This window comes from Littorina saxatilis, linkage group LG1 (genome assembly GCF_037325665.1).
Source record: "Littorina saxatilis isolate snail1 linkage group LG1, US_GU_Lsax_2.0, whole genome shotgun sequence".
Taxonomy (NCBI): Eukaryota; Metazoa; Mollusca; class Gastropoda; order Littorinimorpha; family Littorinidae; genus Littorina; species Littorina saxatilis.
The window spans coordinates 84,449,891-84,470,869 of NC_090245.1; the positions used below are offsets into that span (position 1 = coordinate 84,449,891).

A 20,979-nucleotide genomic window follows, 5' to 3' on the forward strand; every position below is an offset into this window, starting at 1 on the left:
CGGTCGGAAAACATTAATTGCAGCTGTCTGGGAACTTTATTTCTTGCAAAGGCGTAATGCTGAAAGGAATTTTTCAGAAAGGTAGAGCGACGTTCGAACATTTAGCGTCTGCTCTCGCAAAGCGCGTTTGCCGTGACACGGCACTTCCGCCCCGCTCGCGTGGAGTTATCGTTCGTCAATCGTTCGTCTATCGTTCATAGTGTGACGGGTCATGGCCTACGATGTGATGTGCGATCGGCCAAAGACTGAATCGCGACGACTGAATCGCAACGACTGAGTCGCCTGTATGACAGCCCTCTTTAGTTAGCTATTGCTTTTCGGGTCCAGCGAACCATAATAGGCCAAATCAGGACCCCGTCCTCCAGACTGCCGTTGAGCTTTCGGGCCACGGGATGAGGTTTGGCCAGCTCCTCTTTTTGAGCGCCTCGTATGGCGGATAGGACTGCTGAAGATGTTCTGTTGTCTGGTTGCCTGTCCCGCAGGGGCACTGCTCCGTATGGCCGATGCGGAGATTTAAGTAAAGTCGATCCTGCCATAGTGACCACCTTACGATAACGACCACCTGCCCACAACGACCCACTTAAATGATCCCCGACGAGTTTTGTTCTATATAATTCCCCTTTCGACTGAGACCACCAAAGTGGACTCGCCTTGTTAAATGGCTGGACAAACACATTGACGCTGGACTTTTCAACCACGGTATTCAGCTAATAAATTGAGAAGCACAAAATAGAAAGAAAGGAAGAAATAGAGAACAAAATAAAAGAGATGATCGAAAGACTATATGACACACTATTTCGCGTTTACGTGAGAAGGACGAGTGCTACTGGAATTCAGATAATAAGCTCAGAGTAAAGGTACACATGGAACAATAATAGCCTTTTTTAAGCATATGTTTTTACTCAAGCAAAAAAAATCATTTATTAAATCAAATATATTGTGTGGAGATTATTAGGTCTTGAAGATTCCTTGTCTGAAAATTCACACAAGTTTTGTTTCCGCTTTTGCCTGCTATAAACAAAAGTACCCAAAGGCACAGCTTTTAAAAAACCATTTCGTGGTAGAAGTAATGACAGTTCTCAGCATTTATGTCTCAGTGCTTTAGATTCTCGCAGCTCTCGAAAATTGCCATCTTCCACGACTTTTGCACCATTTGCACTTCACATTTCAGGGAGTCTGGTAAGTGGCTCTTTAAAAGGGTGTCAGTAGGTTTGCACATTAGGAACAATGCCATTCTTATGCCAGGTCGACCTAAGGCTTTGGGTTTACCGTTAAGTTTTAAGATGACTTAAAGGCACAGTCCTTCTCTTGTGCTCGATCATATAAAGCGCTAAGCTTTTACGTGTTGGGAGAACATTCTTTCCCTTGGTCACACACACAAAAAATCAACGGCCCGGCTAATCCTTTCTAGATTTAAAATATTTTTGGGGGGGAGGGGGGGGGTGAGGGTTCAATAGATTGACATAGGCGTCGCCTACACATTTAATTCAATAAAAACAAAGACGCCAACTCGCCACAGAAAGCTGAAGCACTGTTGATTTTTTGCATGAGTAAGTTGAAGGATGTTCTTACCTTTTGTAAAAACGTGGACAGATCTTTTTTTATGAACATGCTCGCTTCCACGAGAAGGAATGAACCTTATATTTCTAAGAGGAGGACTTGAGAGTGACCCAATGACCTAGAATTTCATGAGATGACTGAGCAAAACAAAACCCTTGTGTTCATTTCTATGTTAGACAGTGCAACTATCTAAAAGTTCATCTATAATGGGTGTCAGGTTCTTCGTGCAGTAAGTTAAAAGCACCCAACATAAGTAGAATTCACACATTCTACAAGAGAGTCAGAAGAGGGGGCTGGAAGAGAAAATGGACGACATATATTGAGAATGAGAGAGAGGGTGGGTGGATAGGTGTATAGGTAGGAAGTTGGTGAGTGTTTTTACTGTTTGAGTAATTGATCGAGTGACTGACTGACTGACGTGCTTGACTTCTTTGTTGTACTTCTCACCCACCCCCCGCCCCTTCAACCTTTCTCTCTACTTACCTCTCGTTCAGTGTGTGTGTGTGTGTGTGTGTGTGTGTGTGTGTGTGTGTGTGTGTGTGTGTGTGTAATTGTCTATCTCATTGTCTGTCTGGCTGTCTGTCTGTCTGTCTGCCTGCCTGCCTGCCTGCCTGTCTACCTGTCTGCCTGTATGCCCGTCTCTCTCACTATGTCTGTCTGTATGTATGTTTGTCTTTCTGCCTCTGTATCTCTGTCTGTCTATCTGTCTGTCTGTATCTGTCTGTCTGTCTCTGTCTCTGTCTCTCTCTCTGTCTCTCTGTCTCTCTCTCTCTCTCTCTCTCTCTCTCTCTCTCTCTCTCTCTCTCTCTCTCTCTCTCTCTCTCTCTCCCCATTTCAGTCACAAAAAGTATGATCCCCTCCCGTAACCTTTCAACAATCCCCAAAATACACAAAGCAAGATGGGCGGTCTAGATAATAGGAAGAGGTGGCAAGTGGTGGAACGAACAATCTATTTGCATCCACAAAGCAAAGCATTTTTTCTGAGGTTTCTAATTTTATGTGCTTGACGTCTCACAAGAAAACATATGATTCCCCCCCCCCCCTCCCCCCCCCCCCACACACACACTCTTGTTTCTGAAATAATTTTCAAATTCAGAATATCTTTGAGTTCTTTGTAACTCACGGCTCCAAACATGATAATGGAGCAAAGGTCTTCTACTATATTTTTTTCAAAATTATTCTTTGAAACGTAAATCATGCATTAAAAAACAAACTAGTTTACTTGACAGCCTGGTGGTTTTGCAAAACATGTTCTTCTACATGTCAAAAAGATATATGCAAATTATGTCAAACTCTTGAAGACTTAAATTTAAAGCAACTGAACGCTGTATAACCTTAAAGAGAATTTTTTCTCAAAAATCCCTCTTCACAAAGATCGATGACGCTTTCTTACTTGCGTGTGTGTGTGTGTGTGTGTGTGTGTGTGTGTGTGTTTGTGTTTGTGTGTGTGTGTGTGGGGGGGGGTGTTGGTAATATGTGTGTGTGTGTGTGTGTGTGTGTGTGCGTGTGCGTGTGTGTGTGTGTGTGTGTGTGTGTGTACGTTATCCGGAACTGTTACTCAGCAGCAGCTTATCCCCGAGGAAATCGGAAATGAGCATTAAAAAGGAATTACTTCCGTGCATATAAACGTCTAACCCATTATCGTTAATGTGTGCAAGAGCTGCCGCTGCCATTTTCCTTCAACAACCCTACACATTTCATTGGGTACATTTGCCTCTCGAGCAAATGAAAGCGCGCATTTCATTGGATGACACGATAGGTCATGTTGACACAATATACACTGACGTGCCAAAAATCTAAATGTTTTAGAAAAATGTTTATTCCTACCTGTAGTGGATTCTTTAAAAGGAAAATACAAATCTGTAAAGAATTGGGGCGGGCGGGGGGGGGGGGGGGGGGGGGCATTATGAACAGCTAGAAGGAGAAGGAGGACTGAAAACAGAAAATGCAGTCTGTCGGTGATAAGAATAAAAATAAGGAAGTGATCAAATATAAAAAGCATCACACGAGTGTCTGTCTTCTAATTTAGTGGACGATTACTCGCGCTTCTGCTGTCAGCATGTCACGTTCATAAACTTGATAAGACGAGCAATTCCCAAAACTATATGACCAGTTTTACTTACAAGATTTAGAACAAAAAAATGATAAAAAGACAGACAATGTTTCAAATAAGACGAAAAGAACAAGTACAACAACAACAAATCCAGCCAGTAATTATCACCAAAGAAGATTTGATCAGAATAACAAATGTATGTAAAGACATGCAGTGCAGTGGTTCACATCACTTCCAACTATGTAGTGTCATCAAAACAGATTCAAGATAGAAAAAGACAACCACCCACCCAACCCCACCCCCTTTAAAAAAAAAATTACATAAATCTGAAGATATACTCACCTAGATCAGGGTCGTACTCCATTATAAATCTTTTTGTGATGTACTTCACCGTCAGTGCTGAAACAGTAAACATCAATACTCAGTAAAATATTTCAGCAAAAGTTGCAAATAAACAAACAAACAAACAAACAAACATAGACGTAGAACTGTCTTTCTCTCTTTTCCCCATTTTCTTTCTTCATTTCTCTCTCTCTATCTCCCTCTCCCTTTCTCTCACTCGCTCACAGTTCGCCCCCCCCCCCCCCCCAACCACCAAGTTCTTTTCCCCACCGTACGGCATGCAATACTGTTTTTCCACCACGAAAACCGAACCTACAACAAAGCCTCTCCCAACCCAAGCACCTGAAACAAGAAAGAGCGCAGATAGCTTTCAATATTGCTATTTCATATGTTACGTGGATTTCCATTGGTCAATTGGGCAAAACTGAGCTCAGTGCAAAAGTGATATCGACGACATTTCCGTCGATATCAGTTTTGATATCGACGACCTCTTTATTGCTTCCCCACTTCAAAAACAAAAACACCTAAATTTAAAAACAAACAAATATATATGAAAATGTAATTATCCCAGAATTTAGTTGAGCAAGTGACTAAAGACTTTTTGAAAGGAAAGACATTTTAAAATACTGAAAAGTACAAGAAAAGAGTGAAGAAAAAGAAATAATAATCAGAGGGAGGGATATGGAACAGCCAAAACTGAGACAAATACTTTTGTAAATTTGTTTACAGTAAATACAAAATGTCCAGAGAATTAGCAATATATCTAACATTGACTGACTGTGTGATGATATCTTCTGCTATTGGTCTGTTTCGACAGTGATATCAAAATCTCGACCTCCGGTCTCGATTTTGATATCACTGTCTCAACAGACCATAGCAGAAGATATCATCACACAGTCCGTCAATATTGGGTAGTACAGATATAATTAAAAGACACAGGATAGCAGCTGGCTGTCAGTCAGATGAAGGAGCGGACTATGTGATTGACCACAACAGGTGCGAGTGTTGTGCTGTCCCCCCACAAGTAACCTTGGGCTGGTCAGGCAAGGAGGGCTATTTTAATCCGTGTTTCATGTTTTGCCAGGAAGCCGCATGCAAAGGATAACAATTATTCCCACTACGCACTTCCTGTGCTTGCTTTCATTCTGTCTTATGGATGACTTCCCAGCCATTTTCTTACACATTGAGGCGATTCTCCATTCCCCTGGTGCTAGCAAAGAGCTTTACCCTTTGGTGCCAGCCAGTAAACGTGGGTTGCTGGATTGTGTGTTTAGATACAACACAACAAATCGGACTTTCTAACTGCTGAAAAACAATGCTTACAAAAACAAACACATAAAACATCCAACATAATATTGCAAAACGATCAGCCTTCCACTTATACTTGCACACAAAACAAAACATTCACAATCCTATCAGCGTTCTGTCTGGAGTGCTGGGTTGGGATATGTTTGTGTGTGTGTGTTGTTTTTGATGTAACCGAGTGCCGAAACACTACGATCACCTCGGGAGGCGAAGTGCAATCAAACAGGATTGAAAATGTTAGGGCTAATTTCTTAGCCCTATAAAAACTGTTATGCAAACCCGAAGGTTTCCATGAACATACAGACAATCGGAAACCACCAGACCCCATCACAAACAGAATTCTACAATCCACGGGTGTTGACTTTTAAAGGCCAACAACTCGGGTGCAGAGTCTGCTGTGAAAGGAGCGGTAGCCTCCCCTGTCACAATCGCCCCCGTTTGAATGAACTGCGTCCCGGAGTTCCGAACCGGGGGACCACTGTCCATCCCAAGTTCGCAGAATGGGAACAGCATGAAAATGTTCAGTGGTCATATTATGTCATTACCTGAACATATCATGCCGAGTCCCATCCCTGCTCGCAAGCGCCAGATGTAACCGAGTGCCGAAACACTACGATCACCTCGGGAGGCGAAGTGCAATCAAACAGGATTGAAAATGTTAGGGCCAATTTCTTAGCCCTATAAAAACTGTTATGCAAACCCGAAGGTTTCCATGAACATACAGACAATCGGAAACCACCAGACCCCATCACAAACAGAATTCCACAATCAACCGGTGTTGACTTAAAGGCCAACAACTCGGGTGCAGAGTCTGCTGTGAAAGGAGCGGTAGCCTCCCCTGTCACATTAAGACCCTCCCAATTATTCAGAAGTGCATTGTAGTTATTCGTTGCATGCGTTGCAAATCACTTTACTTGAAATTCGCAAAGCATAAAGATACCAGAGAAGACAGGAGCAGACAGACAGATAGACAGACAGACAGACAGACAGAGACAGAGAGAGAGAGAAAGAGAGAGACAGAGACAGACAGAGACAGACAGACAGACAGATATAGAGAGAGGGAGAGAAAGAGAGAGAAAGAGAGAGAGGGACAGAGAGAGAGAGAGAGACAGAGAGAGACAGAGAGAGACATAGAGAGACAGACAGACAGACAGAGACAGAGACAGAGACAGAGAGAGACCCCACCGCACAGCAATACTGTGTTTCCACCACGAAAACCGAACCTACAACAAAGTCTCTCCCAACCCAAGCACCTGAAACAAGAAAGAGCGCATACAGCTTTTAGTATTTTATCTTTACTTAAAAATAAATTGACAGAGAGAGTGAGACAGACACACAGACAGACAGAGAGAAACAGGTTGACAGGCAGGCAGAGAAAGAGACAGACAGACAGACAGACAGACACAGTGACAGAGACAGTAAGAAAGAGGAAGAAATACGACGAAAACATTGAGGCTTTTAATTGTAAACCACTTCCACATGCTGCTAACAGTTCAGTTGCGGTCACCTTGGAAAACTTATATTTTTTCAAAGTACGTTCTCAACACCCTTCAACCGTACAGCCAGGTTCCATCCATTCATTCCCCCATCCCACCCCAACTCTCCATCTCAACCCAAGCACAAACAAATCAGCATTTTGAAGGTCAAGTGGAGAAAGCGTAGCTGTTTGTTGTATATTGTGCGAACACCACATTTTCAATGAAACTGAATCTTGACAGTCCTCTGAGCTGGCTTCTTGTGAGATCTTTTAATATTACTTGGAGACAAAATTGAAAAAACGAATAGCTGTTCTGGCGGAGAGTTATTTGACGCTGCTGATGTCTTGCTACTGTTACGTAGAGGTTACATGCCGAGTCTCAGTGATTATTAAAAATAATGGTCGACGTTAGCGGATCATGAAAAATGCGAGCTTCAGCGAGCTTTTTCATGAACGCGAACTGAGACCATTAATTTTAATAATCACTGAGACGAGGTATGTAACCTCTTTATTCCTCCTTTCTTCAGTTATTCAAAGAAAAGAGGAGTTTTTGTGCGAAAGTTTGATCGAATCCTATTCACTCAACCAGTCTACCTGCGCAGGCGATTGAATAATGCGCGGTTGTATAGTTCAGGGAAAATCATTCCATTCTGTTAACACTTCTTGTCAGTTTCCCTGTTTTGGACTAAAATCAAGTACACAGTTATGTTGTAATTCTGCTGTGGCGGTAAAGGCAGATATTGTGTGTTCTGTTCATGTTTTGGTATCGCTTAGGAAATGTTCTTTCTTCGAATGGGACAAGCAGACGAACTTTTGCACCCGTGTTCCAACGTTAAAAACTGTATGAAGTTCAGTTTTCTGGGGCAAAATAGTGTATGAAACCGCAGTATGTTCTTTAAATTTATGAGATGTGTGCATTTGGTTGCGTGTGATCTGTTTATAAAATGAAATATTGTCGAAAACTAACCGTCGGATTGCAGTCTTTTGTCCAAGCAACTCAGTTCAGAAAATTTGGAAGGGGAACTACTCTTATCGCAACTACAGGCTTGAACACATTAATCTCCATATAAAATCTATGAGTTTAATTGGTTGTTTTCTAACTCCAAATCTAACGATCAGTGCAGAGAAACTCGCTTTAGATCTCTTATGAAACCCCAGAGGAAAAGTATGGATGCCCTAAAAATACAACATCATTTATGTTCATACCTCATAACCCTCCCTCTCACCCCCCCCCCCACACACACACACACACACACACACACACACACACACACACACTTCCCGCAGTCGACCCACAGAAACGAAATTATTTTCCCCTCAAAAAAACACTTTAAATTGTATCCGCGCTTCAACCTCAATTCCCCAAAACCCCACCCAAAAACAAAAACGACACAAAATTATAAAATATATTTGCGATTCAGCTTAGCAGTTTTGATGCTCAGTCGAACCTGCTCTCGTTAAAACCCTAACTGGTGCACGGGAACTGATGATGACACGCGTTTTGTGCGAGTTTGTTACCCCTCTGGAACAGGAAACGAGCAATTAGGGAGATTAAGTTGCAAGCCGAGGCCTTGACGATGAGCTTCTGAACACTATTGCTTTTCAGAGTGATAGAACAGAAAGACGATAGGGAGAGATTTAGTAGAGGCTGGGTGGCACGTGCACGTTGCGGAGATTTAGTGCTTTTCTGAACTCTCCCTGAAATATCTCAGCATCTCTGAAACTGCTTTTATTGCAGTTCACTTCGCAATCGAGTTATGAACGTGGTGCTTTGTGACTGTCTGTCTGTCTTTGTGTCTGTCACACACGCACGCTCGCACATACACACACGCGCACACACACGCGCTCGCGCGCGCGCGCACACACACACACAGAAAAACACAGAAAAACGCACACATTCCACACACACACACACACACGCACACACACACACACATACACACACACACACACACACACACACACACACACACACACACACACACACACACACACATACACATAAGGAACAGATTACATTCAGAACAAGTAGAGCATCATTTGAGCAGCAAAACAGATAAGTCGAACACCCAGGGAAACATTCACAACAAAACACGCCAAAACTAGAAACAGGTTAACAGAATAATGCAACTGTGCAAATCGCATTAGACGCATATGTTTTCTTCTTTGCTTGTTTTGTTCTTTCTTTATTCTTGTTTTTACAAGTTTGCCGTTGATTTTTCATGTTCTGTTCTGATCTGAATCTCACGTTGAGTCTTGATGTAGACGATATAGTCTGCAATATTGACAACTTGTACTTGTTGTTAAAGCATGCGATGATGCTTCTGTCTCAATATATTTGGAGACGGTTTTTAAATTACCACAGCATTACCACAACATATCAATTTTGACAAAACAGGTAGAAGACCGTCCGAAACGGAAAATACTTTTTTGCGATGCTGGCTAAAGAGCAAAATTGTGATTTGCAAGCACGAGAAATATCTGCCGCGCACCTATGTTGGCCAGGGAAAAGGGAATAGAGGGAGGCCGAGAAACAGCTGGAGGCGTGACACAGAGGCAGAACTGAAGAGGCAAGACAACAGCTGGGCAGAAGCGGGAAGAACAGCCCATACCAGCAGAACAGAACAGGGTGCGATGGTGCGATGGAGAAATGGCCTATGCTCCGCTGGGGGCAACGGGCCTAAGTAAGTAAGTAAGTACCGATGTTGGTCAAATAACAAATAAAATGTCAACCCCTTATGTTAGACGTGGTTTACGAATGGATGGATATAGAAATGACCACCGAGAACCAGCTACCAACAATATCGCCTGTAACGTTGCACAGGATCTAATACAAACATTGACACATGTGTCCATGATGACCACTCTCACAAGTTACATCTCGCAGCACCTTCTGTGCCATAAAACTCCTTTTTTTTGTTACATTTAGTCAAGTTTTGACTAAATGTTTTAACATAGAGGGGGGAATCGAGACGAGGGTCGTGGTGTATGTGTGTGTGTGTGTGTGTGTGTGTGTGTGTGTGTCTGTCTGTGTGTGTGTGTAAAGCGATTCAGACTAAACTACTGGGCCGATCTTTATGAAATTTGACATGAGAGTTCCTGGGTATGATATCCCCGGATGTTTTTTTCTTCTTTTCGATAAATACGTTTGATGACGTCATATCCGGCTTTTTGTAAAAGTTGAGGCGGCAGGGTTCCTGCAGGGCAGAGCTGATACAATTCAAGGAGTTTTCAAGGACATTTCCAGGACCAAATAAATGTTTTTCAAGGACATGATTTTCCCCAAATTAATGCAAAGCACCAAGCTTACCTTCAGTTTTTCAAGTCATCAAGTTTCTGGTGAATTTCTATTAGTCATTCCGTAGTTGTTTCCCTTGCCAACTTCCGGGAAGGGAAGCAACTACGGGTGACTAGTAATAGTTCATCTGCTTTCGTTTTCACTCGATCTTTTATTCTCCCAAAATGTGTACTGTATTTGACGAAAAAAAAGGGGGTTGCATTTTTTTTTTAAATAAGACAAGCTGCTGACGAAATGTATAGACAACAATTTGGAAAAATCAAGTACTTTTCAATGACTATTTAACAAAACTCTATTTTCAAGCACTTTTCAAGGCCTGGAAAAGGTTTTCCAATTTTCAAGGAGTTTTCCAGGGTTCAAGGACTCTGTACGAACCCTGAGGCGGCACTATCACACCCTCATTTTTCAATTAAATTGATTGAAATTTTGGCAAAGCAATCTTCGACGAAAGCCGGGGTTTGGTATTGCATTTCAGCTTGGTGGCTTAAAAACTAATGAGTGAGTTTGGTCATTAAAAATCGGAAACTTGTAATTAAAATTATTTTTTTATTAAACGATCCAAAAACAATTTCATCTTATTCTTCGTCATTGTCCGATTCCAAAAACATATACATATGTTATATTTGGATTAAAAACAAGCTCTGAAAATTAAAAATATAAAAATTATGATCAAAATTAAATTTCCGAAATCGTTTTAAAAACTATTTCATCTTATTCCTTGTCGGTTCCTGATTCCAAAAACATATAGATATGATATGTTTGGATTAAAAACACGCTCAGAAAGTTAAAACGGAGAGAGGTACAGTAAAGGGTGCTATGAAGCACAGCGCAACCGCTACCGCACCAAACAGGCTCGTCACTTTCACTGCCTTGTGCACTAGCGGCGGACTACGTTCAGTTTCATTCTGTGAGTTCCACAGCTTGACTAAATGTAGTAATTTCGCCTTACGCGACTTGTTTGGTTTGCGATTGAAATAAAAGTAAACTGATGAAACCACAAACCTCTACTGTCAGAACAAGAACGGACTTTTACACGGTATTACTTTTAAAGGCTTCGGTTGAATGAACAGCACTCGAAATTCCGTCGATTATGCCATTTACTCAAGTAAAAACGTTTGCCATTCTTCACAAACAACAACAACAACAACAACAACAACAACTTCGTGTTCACTGTTGCATAGAACATGAACATCCGGCGCAAATTCAAATCAAATTGAATACACATATTCTAAGCTACCGTCCAGGTACACTAAAATAATAGGGAACGAAACAACTCTTTCATCACTCTGGCATCCTCATGGTTTCGCACATTAGCCTAAAAACAGGAACAAACACACAGCCTCATTCACATGAGCTGTTACTGTGAACCATGTAGCGAATTTTATTTGGGGGGGGGGGGGGGGGGACTACCTATCTGCACTTAGAAACAATCAAAGATAACTTGATTTCAGCAGATTATCTCCTCTTTGGGCCATCCAGCTGAGCTAAGTTATAGGTTGTTTTTCGGTTTGCACCAATACATGATCGTTATGCACCCGTCAGTGCTGAGTCATGCAATGTACCCAAGGCCATGGACCTCGTTTCCTCAGACACAGACAGCAGATAGACAGACAGATAGACGAACAGACAGACAGACAGACAGACGCACGCACACACGCACGCACGCATACACACACACACACACACACACACACACACACACACACACACACACACACACACACACACACACACAGACCGACAGAGAGAGAGAGAGAGAGAGATAGAGAGAGAGAGACAGAGAGAGACAGAGACAGAGAGAGAGAGAGACAGAGACAGACAGACAGACAGACAGACAGAGACAGAGACAGAGACAGACAAAGAAACAGAGAGAGAGAGAGATATCCAGACAGACAGACAGACAGACGGACAAACAAACAGGCAGAGAGAAAGCAGGCATACACATTTATCAGGGAAATTAACTCTCATGTCTGGCCTTGCCTGAGCCTGTTGTTTCGAGATGACTGCGGGTAAAGCAGTGATGACGTCAACACAGATAAAGACGTCGTTAAAACGTCATTTTCTTCTCTGCTTATGAGCAAAACTTGCTACCAGATATCCGAGAAAAAATTACCTTCGTACGATTGTGTCAGCAAGTGGTCTGATTTTTTTTCTCCAGCGTATTAAATATTTATTGCTAAGTTTCAGGTATGGCCCGGTCAATAGGCCTACAATAGTATTCCTTCAAGTGCAAAGCTCCATATTAAGAAGGAATAACAAGCTAGAAAGAAAACGAAACTCATTAGGTTTACCCATCGACCTTTGAAGGTCTTTCAAACGCGTTGAGAAAGCTGACGAAACAAAGTGTGCACATTTAAAATGAGTATACTATAGACACAAAAGAGGCTCTTTCATTGCAATTTTCAGTACAGGAACAGAATAACCACAACATTTTGTTTCGCAAGGTTTAGTCACCTCACATTATTAAAGTGAAAAGCTAAAAACTCAAAAGAAAATCAAAACTTGACTAAATGTAAAAAAAAAAAAGAAAAGTGTACCAATTTAAAGCCTCACACAGCCTCACATGAGGTTTACAGAACGATGGAATCTTTCCCGAAATAAGCAGTTCTAACCTCATGGAACACACTTGCAATAGCATTAAACAGCATGAAATGACACAGTTCGTTTGAATGGCTATTTAGCATGCGTAAACCACACACCAGTTTCCGTGGTTTATTCATCCCTGAGCCATCGTGGACGGGTGTGACCCACTTTCCTTTTTTTCATAATTCATTCGTCAGTTTGTGGTTTCAATGCGACTCACTGTATCTGCAATAGCACGTTATTGTGTACCTCTGAATCTAAACTGCAACAAACGACTGCGAGTCACACGAACTTATTGGCGGCGGTTGTCTTCTAAGGAGCCAGCGATATGCAGAAAATTCGTCTGCTTGGGCAAACACGACCTTGCGTGACGTGCTTGCGGGCTCCCTTTTTTAAAACTTTCAAAACTTCGAATTGTACTGATCTTGTCTTGATGAGAAAAAAAAATCTTTTATGATTTAAGAATGTTTGTGTAACAAGCTGTTAATTTTTATTTAGATTTTAAAAGTTAAGTCAAAACGAGGCTTCCGATTTGTTTTAAAGTAAATCCGGCTGGCCACGCAAAAATAAATTCTTTGAAAAATGCTCGCTCTTTATGCAGGGCGCCTAGGATGTTCTCTTGCGGTAAGTGTTTAAACGAAAGGGTTTACGGGAGGCTGAGTGAGGCTTTAAAGCGAGTGTAGCCTGGTGCCCGCTTGAAGTGCGCCGAAGGGTCTGCCTGTCACTAGCACGTGCATCAACACGGACAAAGTGTGTCAGCACGTGCTTCACGCCTCTCAAATCGTTCCCTCCCTGCTGTGACCACGTTCCAAAATGCCTGGAATGCGCTTCAAGAGGCTTAATTGTGCGAGGAGCATTTACGAAAATGTCTTTTCTTTTTTGTTGTATTTTAGCTTTGTTTTTTTGCTTTGTTTGTTGTTGTTTGTTGTTGGGTTTTTTACTTGCAACATCTTGTGAAGATTACAGATAAGTAATATTTTTAATAAAGAACACAAAGAAAACAAGAAGAGTTCGTTGTCTTGGCTGGAATAAGGCAGTTTGAGTCAGGGATTACAAACAGAAAGTTTTCCGAACTATAGGTTACGTAAACCATTACCTGATTTTTTTTTTTTTTTACTAACATAGAGTGATGTGCTGATGAGTCGTTTATAGCATTCTCGAATCTTTAAATTCATAAACGTATACTTTTATGTGCTTTTAATTCCAAAAAGACGCAGGCTTATGCAGCATTTTAACTTAACATCTGTTTCAGTTCAAATCGTAATAAAGTACACACCTCCTCTCTTGCCATTTACCCGTTTAGCGTTGAAGTAAGCGTTTTTCAAAACTGTCGACTGTCAGACTGTACATCTAATAATATCCAAGCGTTTTAATGTAGCCTCCACTAATTAGAAATTCTGTCCCGCCCTTTGTCTGGCAATGTGTGTGTGTGTGTGTGTGTGTGTGTGTGTGTGTGTGTGTGTGTGTGTGTGTGTGTGTGTGTGTGTGTGTGTGTGTGTGTGTGTGTGCGAGAGTGTCAAAGATTGTGTCTGTAAGTGAAAGAAAACTCTCTCCCTCTCCCTCTCTCTCAAACACACACACACACCACACACACACACACACACACACACACACACAGACAGACAGTCAGACAGACACACACACACCAGGGCCGGACTAGGCGAAGAGGAGGGGGGGGGTTGCCAGTGGTGGCCCAGGGGGATGTCCCCCCTGGCGGCAGGGGCGGATCAGTTCATTTTATGACTGTTTTTGTTCAAAAGTATATTGTGAAGATATGGGTGTGAAGGCGCGAAGCGCCGAGCCGACGGCGCGAAGCGCCGAGCCGACAGCGCGAAGCGCCGAGCCGACGGCGCGAAGCGCCGAGCCGACGGCGCGAAGCGCCGAGCCGACGGCGCGAAGCGCCTAGCTTGCTAGGGGGGTCCGGGGGCATGCCCCCCCCGGAAATTTTGAAAAAAAGGATGCAAAATGGTGCAATCTGGTGCATTCTGAGGATGATCATTACCAGTTTCAGGCAGCAGATTTTGTCACTGATTAATACCCCAAAAATTGAAACTCAATGTAAAATAAAGAAATGCATACCTCATTCAATATTTTTATTTTTTTGGCTGGGGGGGGGTCCGGAAACCCTAGAACCCATACCCCCCCCCCCCCTCGTTGTGGGGGTCAGGGGGCGAAGCCCCTGAAGCTGACGGGTAGGTCATATTCTGAGATAGGAAAATGGTCGCTCCTTGCATGAAACGGCATAAAATAAGCAATAATAAAAAAAATTTAAATAAGTAAGGTACATGTTTAGGCTAGGGGGGGGGTTGCGCAACCCCATAACCCCCCCGGTAGTCCGGCCCTGCACACACACACACACACACACGGAATTACAACACACACAAACACACAGACACATACACATACACATACACAGACACAGACACAGACACACACACACACACACACACACACACACACACACACACGGAATTACAACACACACAAACACACAGACACATACACATACACACACACAGACACACACACACACACACACACACACACACACACACACACACACACACACACAACACACACATTACCCTGGAAACCTGTTTTCACCTTTCAGACAATCTTACGCCCCACTTCCCTCGGTTACCTGCCCTTTGAAGCCGAAGGGTACTCTGCTTTCTCTGCATGGCACTTCGGTCATTATCGCTCCTTCGGTCCTAATTCTGCTTCATTAGCGCCGAGAAATGCTTAGACGGCGTAAAGCTTGTATTGGGTTAACAGCGTTTTGATGTGCGAGATAATTTGTGGTTATCTTTTTTGTTTTCGAAATGAGGAGAAAGAGAAATAGAGAGAGAGAGACAGAGACAGAGACAGAGACAGACAGACAGAATCAGAATCAGGCAGACAGAGAGAGACAGAGAGAGTGTGAGAGAGAGAGAGAGAGAGAGAGAGAGGGGGGGAGAGATAGAAGGAGAGAGACAGAGACAGAGAAACATGCAGAGAGAGAGTGAGAGAGAGAGAGAGAGAGAGAGAGAGAGAGAGAGAGAGAGATGGCCATGTAACTCCTTGAGTGCAGACGTACTCCCTTCTTTTAAACTGGCCACCAGTATGCTAGATTAGTGTCCTTCACCCTGACTACATAATGATTAACTTAATCGCTCGTTCTCTCTCTCACGTACAACCAACACAAATATCAGGGTTTAGAGATTCTGAAGTTCTACAAAGCAACAGCAACAACAGCGATGACGAACGTGCAGCATAAAAAAACCTTCGAACGCTGACTAATTGGCAACAGCAAACAACACTTAAAGGATCTGTGTCAAAATTGCTGGAATAATTGAATTAGTGCCTGTCTACACTAGCACAGGTAACTGGCACACCTTTACACCACTGCACTGCCTATAGATTTGAACAATGATTTTTTTCTCGGTCAAGGTGACCCCAAACACACGCAATCGGAGAGAAGTAATACTCTTGGCCAGTTTTCTTTACCTTTGAGAGAGAGAGAGAGAGAGAGAGAGAGAGACAGAGAGACAGAGAGAGAGACAGAAAGAAAGAGAGAGAGAGAGAGAGAGAGAGAGAGAGAGAGAGAGAGAGAGAGAGAGAGAGAGAGAGTCTGGAGACTGGAGTCTGGATGGTTTATTGATTAGGCCTTGGGCCCATTTCAATTCGGGGTGTACAAAGTTTCAACATTCATGCTTCATGGAAAATAATCAGAGTAATATTAATCATAATAAAAATCATCATCACCGTAATGACAGTCGACATGGCGACAGTGGAAACAGGCATTTACAACAGCAAAACGTTTGAAAAGGGACAGTAATGCATCAGCACAAAATCCAGTCTCTGTCGCACTTCACTCATGTCTCTCTGTCATCCTTCCGTCCATACATTCATCCATCCATCCAGCCAACCATCCATCCATCCATCCATCTTTCTATCCATCTCATGTCCCTCTGTCCTCCATCCATCTAATCATCCGTCTGTCTGTCCAACCATTCATCCGTCATCCATCTATTCATCCCTCCATCTATCCCTTCACATGCCCTTTCCCACGCAAATCTGCAAGCAGTTATATGCATAATCGTTGCATCCCTGATACATAGCATCACATTAACGTTTTCAAAAAACAAAACATTATTACTATTTTTTTAAGCAATCGACAAAAACAACAAAAATAGCATACACATAAAACAAGATCGTGCAATATCTCATATTCACTGTACCCACTCACTGCGTATTTTAAACGCGTTCATGATGAAGGTTGCAAGTCTAAGTAATATTCGAAAATTTTTAAGTAAATTTTCATTTCATTAATATACTTACCCGAATCACATAAAAGCATTGACGCAGTCTTAACATGCTAAGGTCTGAAAAGGCTACCCGTCTTAAAGAATTTTAAAGGGAAGCAACCCAACACAAAAAGTGTAAACATAGGCAGGGTAATGACCATCTACCCAGGGAGTTACCTCCCATCTCGGGTTACGTGACGTCACTTCCCCTGTAAACACCACGTGTCTTCATACGACTTAATAGACTAAAAAATCATATGCGGGGTTGGCGGGAGGGAATACGGTATGTGATTCGGGTAAGTATATTAATGAAATGAAAATTTACTTAAAAATTTTCGATTAAATTACATATTCTTACTCCGAATCACATAAAAGCAGATAGCTTCAACAAGGCGGTGGGAATGAAAAAATCCAAACTCACCTCAAACCCTTGCAAGGAACTGACCGCCTGCTATGAGCGCGGGGAAAGTTCTAGAGCCATCTTGCCTCACAGAGGAGACGTCCCTGAGGTAATAGTTGAGAAACACGTCCTCGGAACGCCAGTACGCCGTGCGTAGGACTTCGTCCAGCTTGTGAGACCGAAGGACAGCCAAAGAGGACGCCCAAGCCCTGGTTTCATGGGCCCGGGCAGAGTCCATGGGGAAGACAGGCAGTCCCCCCCTTTGTTTGCCAGGCTCCACACGTACGCTTGCTTGATGAGCATGGACACCCAACGAGCCATTGTGGTTTTGGCAATATCCCTATTTCTTAACGTGTTCATAGAGATGAACAGAAGCTTTTGAAATTTGGACCTAAGCGGCTGCGCGCGGGCCAGGTAGATGCCAAGAGCTCGGACCGGGCAATTAACCGCGTCCGGGTCTCCGGGAGCCAGAATGGAAGTCAAAGGCTTGACGCAGACTAGCGGAGAGGCCTGGTCAGGGGCCTGATTCTTTGCCAGGAAGTTAGGCCGGAACCGCAACGTAATAGAGCCGTCAGGCTCGTGGGAGATGTCCGCCGGGTCCCCCGACAGGGCGTGAATCTCACTTCCCCTGCGAGCCGTAGCTACAAGCAGGAGAAAAAGCGTTTTGCGCGTAAGACTAGCGAAACTAGCCGCGGCCAATGGTTCAAATTCTGCGGAACGAAGAAATTCGAGTACCAGAAAGAGATCCCACTTCGGGAGGGAAGAACGAGTAGAGGACTCTTTGAGAGCAGCGCCCTTGATCACCCTTGAGATGACGCCAGTGACATCGATCGTGCGACCCAGTTGCCGTAGCGTAACTGCAATGGCGGATCTTCGCACCCTCAAGGAGGAAGCAGACGCTCCTTGAGAGGAAAGAAAGGCAAGGTGGTTTGCGACATGCATGGAACGAGGAGCCAGCGCGTCCAAACCACGGGCCTGACACCAGGTCGCCCAGGACTTCCAGTGAGAAGCGTACACCGACGAAGTGGAAGCCCTATGAGAGCGTTCCACCAGGTCCAATGTTTGCTCAGAAGCACCGGAACGCCTCAGAGAAGACCGGACAACTTCCACACGTGAAGTTTGAGGAATGAGGGGTCCTCGTGTGGAATGCCGGTGCGAGGCTGAACCAACTCTCCTCTTGCGAGAGCGAGAGGGATGGGCGGGCCCTGAGCGAGCCTCAGAAGGTCCGGGAACCACGCCTGTGAGGGCCACAGGGGCGCAACCAGGAGAAGATCCGGACCCTCCATTTCCGCCTTCCGGATTACTCGGCCGAGTAACTGGAAGGGAGGAAAGGCGTAGGCCTGGAGCCCTGTCCACGGAAAGGCCAATGCATCCGTCTGCCAAGCCTCGGGATCCGGGAATGGCGAGACGAAGATCGGCAGCCTCTTCGAAAAGCGGGTGGCAAAGAGGTCCACCAGAGGCTTTGGGACGAGGGCCCAGAGACGAAGCAGTGCCCCGTGAGTGATCGTCCACTCTGATTGAAGCACTCTGTCGGAGCGACTGAGCGCGTCCGCCAGAGTGTTCAAACTCCCCGGGAGGTACCTGGCCGAGAGAGTGATCTGGTGTTGCCAGCACCAGGTCAGAATCTCGCAGGTCCTGCCCGAGAGAGACGGGGACCGCGACCCTCCCTGCTTGTTCAGATAAGCTGCCACAGTCGTGTTGTCTGTAAACAGACGAACATGCTTGGCGTGAAGGGAGGGCCGAAACTCCGCCAGAGCCAGGGCCACAGCCTCTAGCTCCAGCAAGTTTATATGCCAATGGCTCTGCTCTGCCGACCACAGGCCCGACGCAGTCTGTCGGTCTGTGTGTGCACCCCAACCCATCAGAGACGCATCCGTAAAGAGGTCCGTGTCTGGGGGGGGCAGGACAATCGGCACGCCCCTGCAGACCCATGCCGTGTCCAACCACGGAAGGGTCGCTGACTGGAACCATCCCTGCAAAGGGATGAGGACGTCCCAGTCCACGCAGGCAGAGTCCACATACGGTTTCAGGGCAAGCTGAAGCGGACGTTTGTGGACCCTGCCCAGAGGCACCAAGAGAGCCATGGACTCCATCTGTCCCAAGATGGAGGCCAGCGTCCGGAGGGAAGCCCTCGGGAGAGACAAAGTGGCGCGGATGATGGCTTGGAGCTTGTCCACCCTCCTCTGAGAAGGCTGGACCGTCCATGTAACCGTGCAGAAAGACATCCCCAGATAAGTGAACGTCTGTGACGGCACCAACTCCGACTTTGTCCGGTTGATCGAAAAACCCAGCTGGTGGGCTTGACGAAGAACCGCCTGGGTATGACTGGAGCACCCAGACTGGCTTTGGTTCAGAACCAGCCAATCGTCCAGGTATGCTCTCAGCCGTATACCCTGCGACCTCACCAGTGCGCATAACTGCCTCACGACCATGGTGAAGACCCAAGGTGCGAGAGACAGCCCGAAAGGCAGAGCGCGAAACTGGTAGACCTGACTGTCCCACCGGAAACGGAGCCATTTCTCGGTCGGACGGATGCACCAGAATATGGAAGTATGCATCCGTCAGGTCTATGGAGGTCGCCCAGTCTCCCGGGCGAAGAGAGTCTCTGACCGACGCGGGCGTCTCCATCCTGAACCGAATCGTTCTCAGTAAGTATTGAAAGCGACAGAGAAGACAGGTCCAGGACGGGACGCCACGCCCCCGAGGCCTTGGGGACGGCGAACAGCCGCCCGTAAAAGCCGAGGGACGTGTGGTCTATGACCCTCTCCACCGCGCCCTTCTGCACCAGAGCAACGATTTCCGCCTGAAGGACGGACCTTGCTTCTGGTGAGGAGGGAGGCTTGAAGCCCGGCAGACGCCGCGACAGAGGTGCCTTTCTTTCGCCCCAAAGCAGACGAAAGCCCGATCCCACGACGCCCACGATCCACTGGCTGTGCACTAGGGCCGCCCAGTGAGAAAGTGCCCTTGAAGGGCCCCCCGCCATCACCAGAGTGGAGGGCGGGGGGGTGGTGGGACCGGAACACTTCATTGGGGGTGAGGCTTGCTTCCAGAGCCGCCCCGCCCCCTGCTGGGCGCCGATCTTTTTCTCGAACCACGAGAAGGAAATCTGCCCCGCTTCTGTCCGGCAGGCTTGGCAGAGCCAGAGGCCTGAGGCTGTTTAGGCGGAGCGGGCTGAGCCTGAGAAGGCTTGGCCTGCTTGAACGCCTGCAGAGAGAAGTCAGAGAAATGAGAATCTCTGTTCATCTGTATCTCCGTCTTCCTGGCGTCAAACGCCAGACGGCCAAAAAGAGAGCCTTCTGTCAAGGGAGACGCCCGCAGTGTGCACGAGTAGTCTGGTCGCACCGTGAGTCTGGTTGGAGTTGAACTGAGAGTGACCCAGAAAAAGATCTCTCCGGCTCATGACCGAATGTGCGTACTGCATCGCTGACAACTTCATTTGCTCTTCGTTGACTCTCGCCAGAGCCGAAGAAGAGTTGAGATGTCGTCAGCGTCCTGCTCGACCGCGAGGACAAAAGGGTCCAGCGTCTCGGTCATAGCCCTGGTAAGGGACCGCAGGAGCGTCTCGGAGATCGAAGCCAGCTCTAAAAGCTGACGACTAATCTCCTCCGATGCCATGAGGGTATGGTCGGGAGCACGACCCCCGAATCGCTCTTGATAGGCTTTGCCAGCAAAGAA

The 20,979-nt window shown here is 45.3% G+C and overlaps 1 protein-coding gene across 4 annotated transcripts in view; it reads right to left on the reverse strand.

The window, feature by feature from the left end:
* The window catches only part of LOC138982097 (ras-like protein family member 12), a 90,982-nt gene that overhangs the window by 24,484 nt on the left and 45,519 nt on the right, over window positions 1-20,979 (reverse strand). For all 4 annotated transcript variants that reach the window (XR_011460781.1, XM_070355343.1, XM_070355323.1 and 1 more), the window contains exon 3: window positions 3,956-4,012. Coding sequence is in view for 3 of the 4 variants with exons in the window: in XM_070355343.1 (XP_070211444.1) it covers window positions 3,956-4,012 (57 nt within the window). In the remaining variant the exon portion in view is untranslated. The remainder of the gene's footprint in view (window positions 1-3,955; window positions 4,013-20,979) is intronic.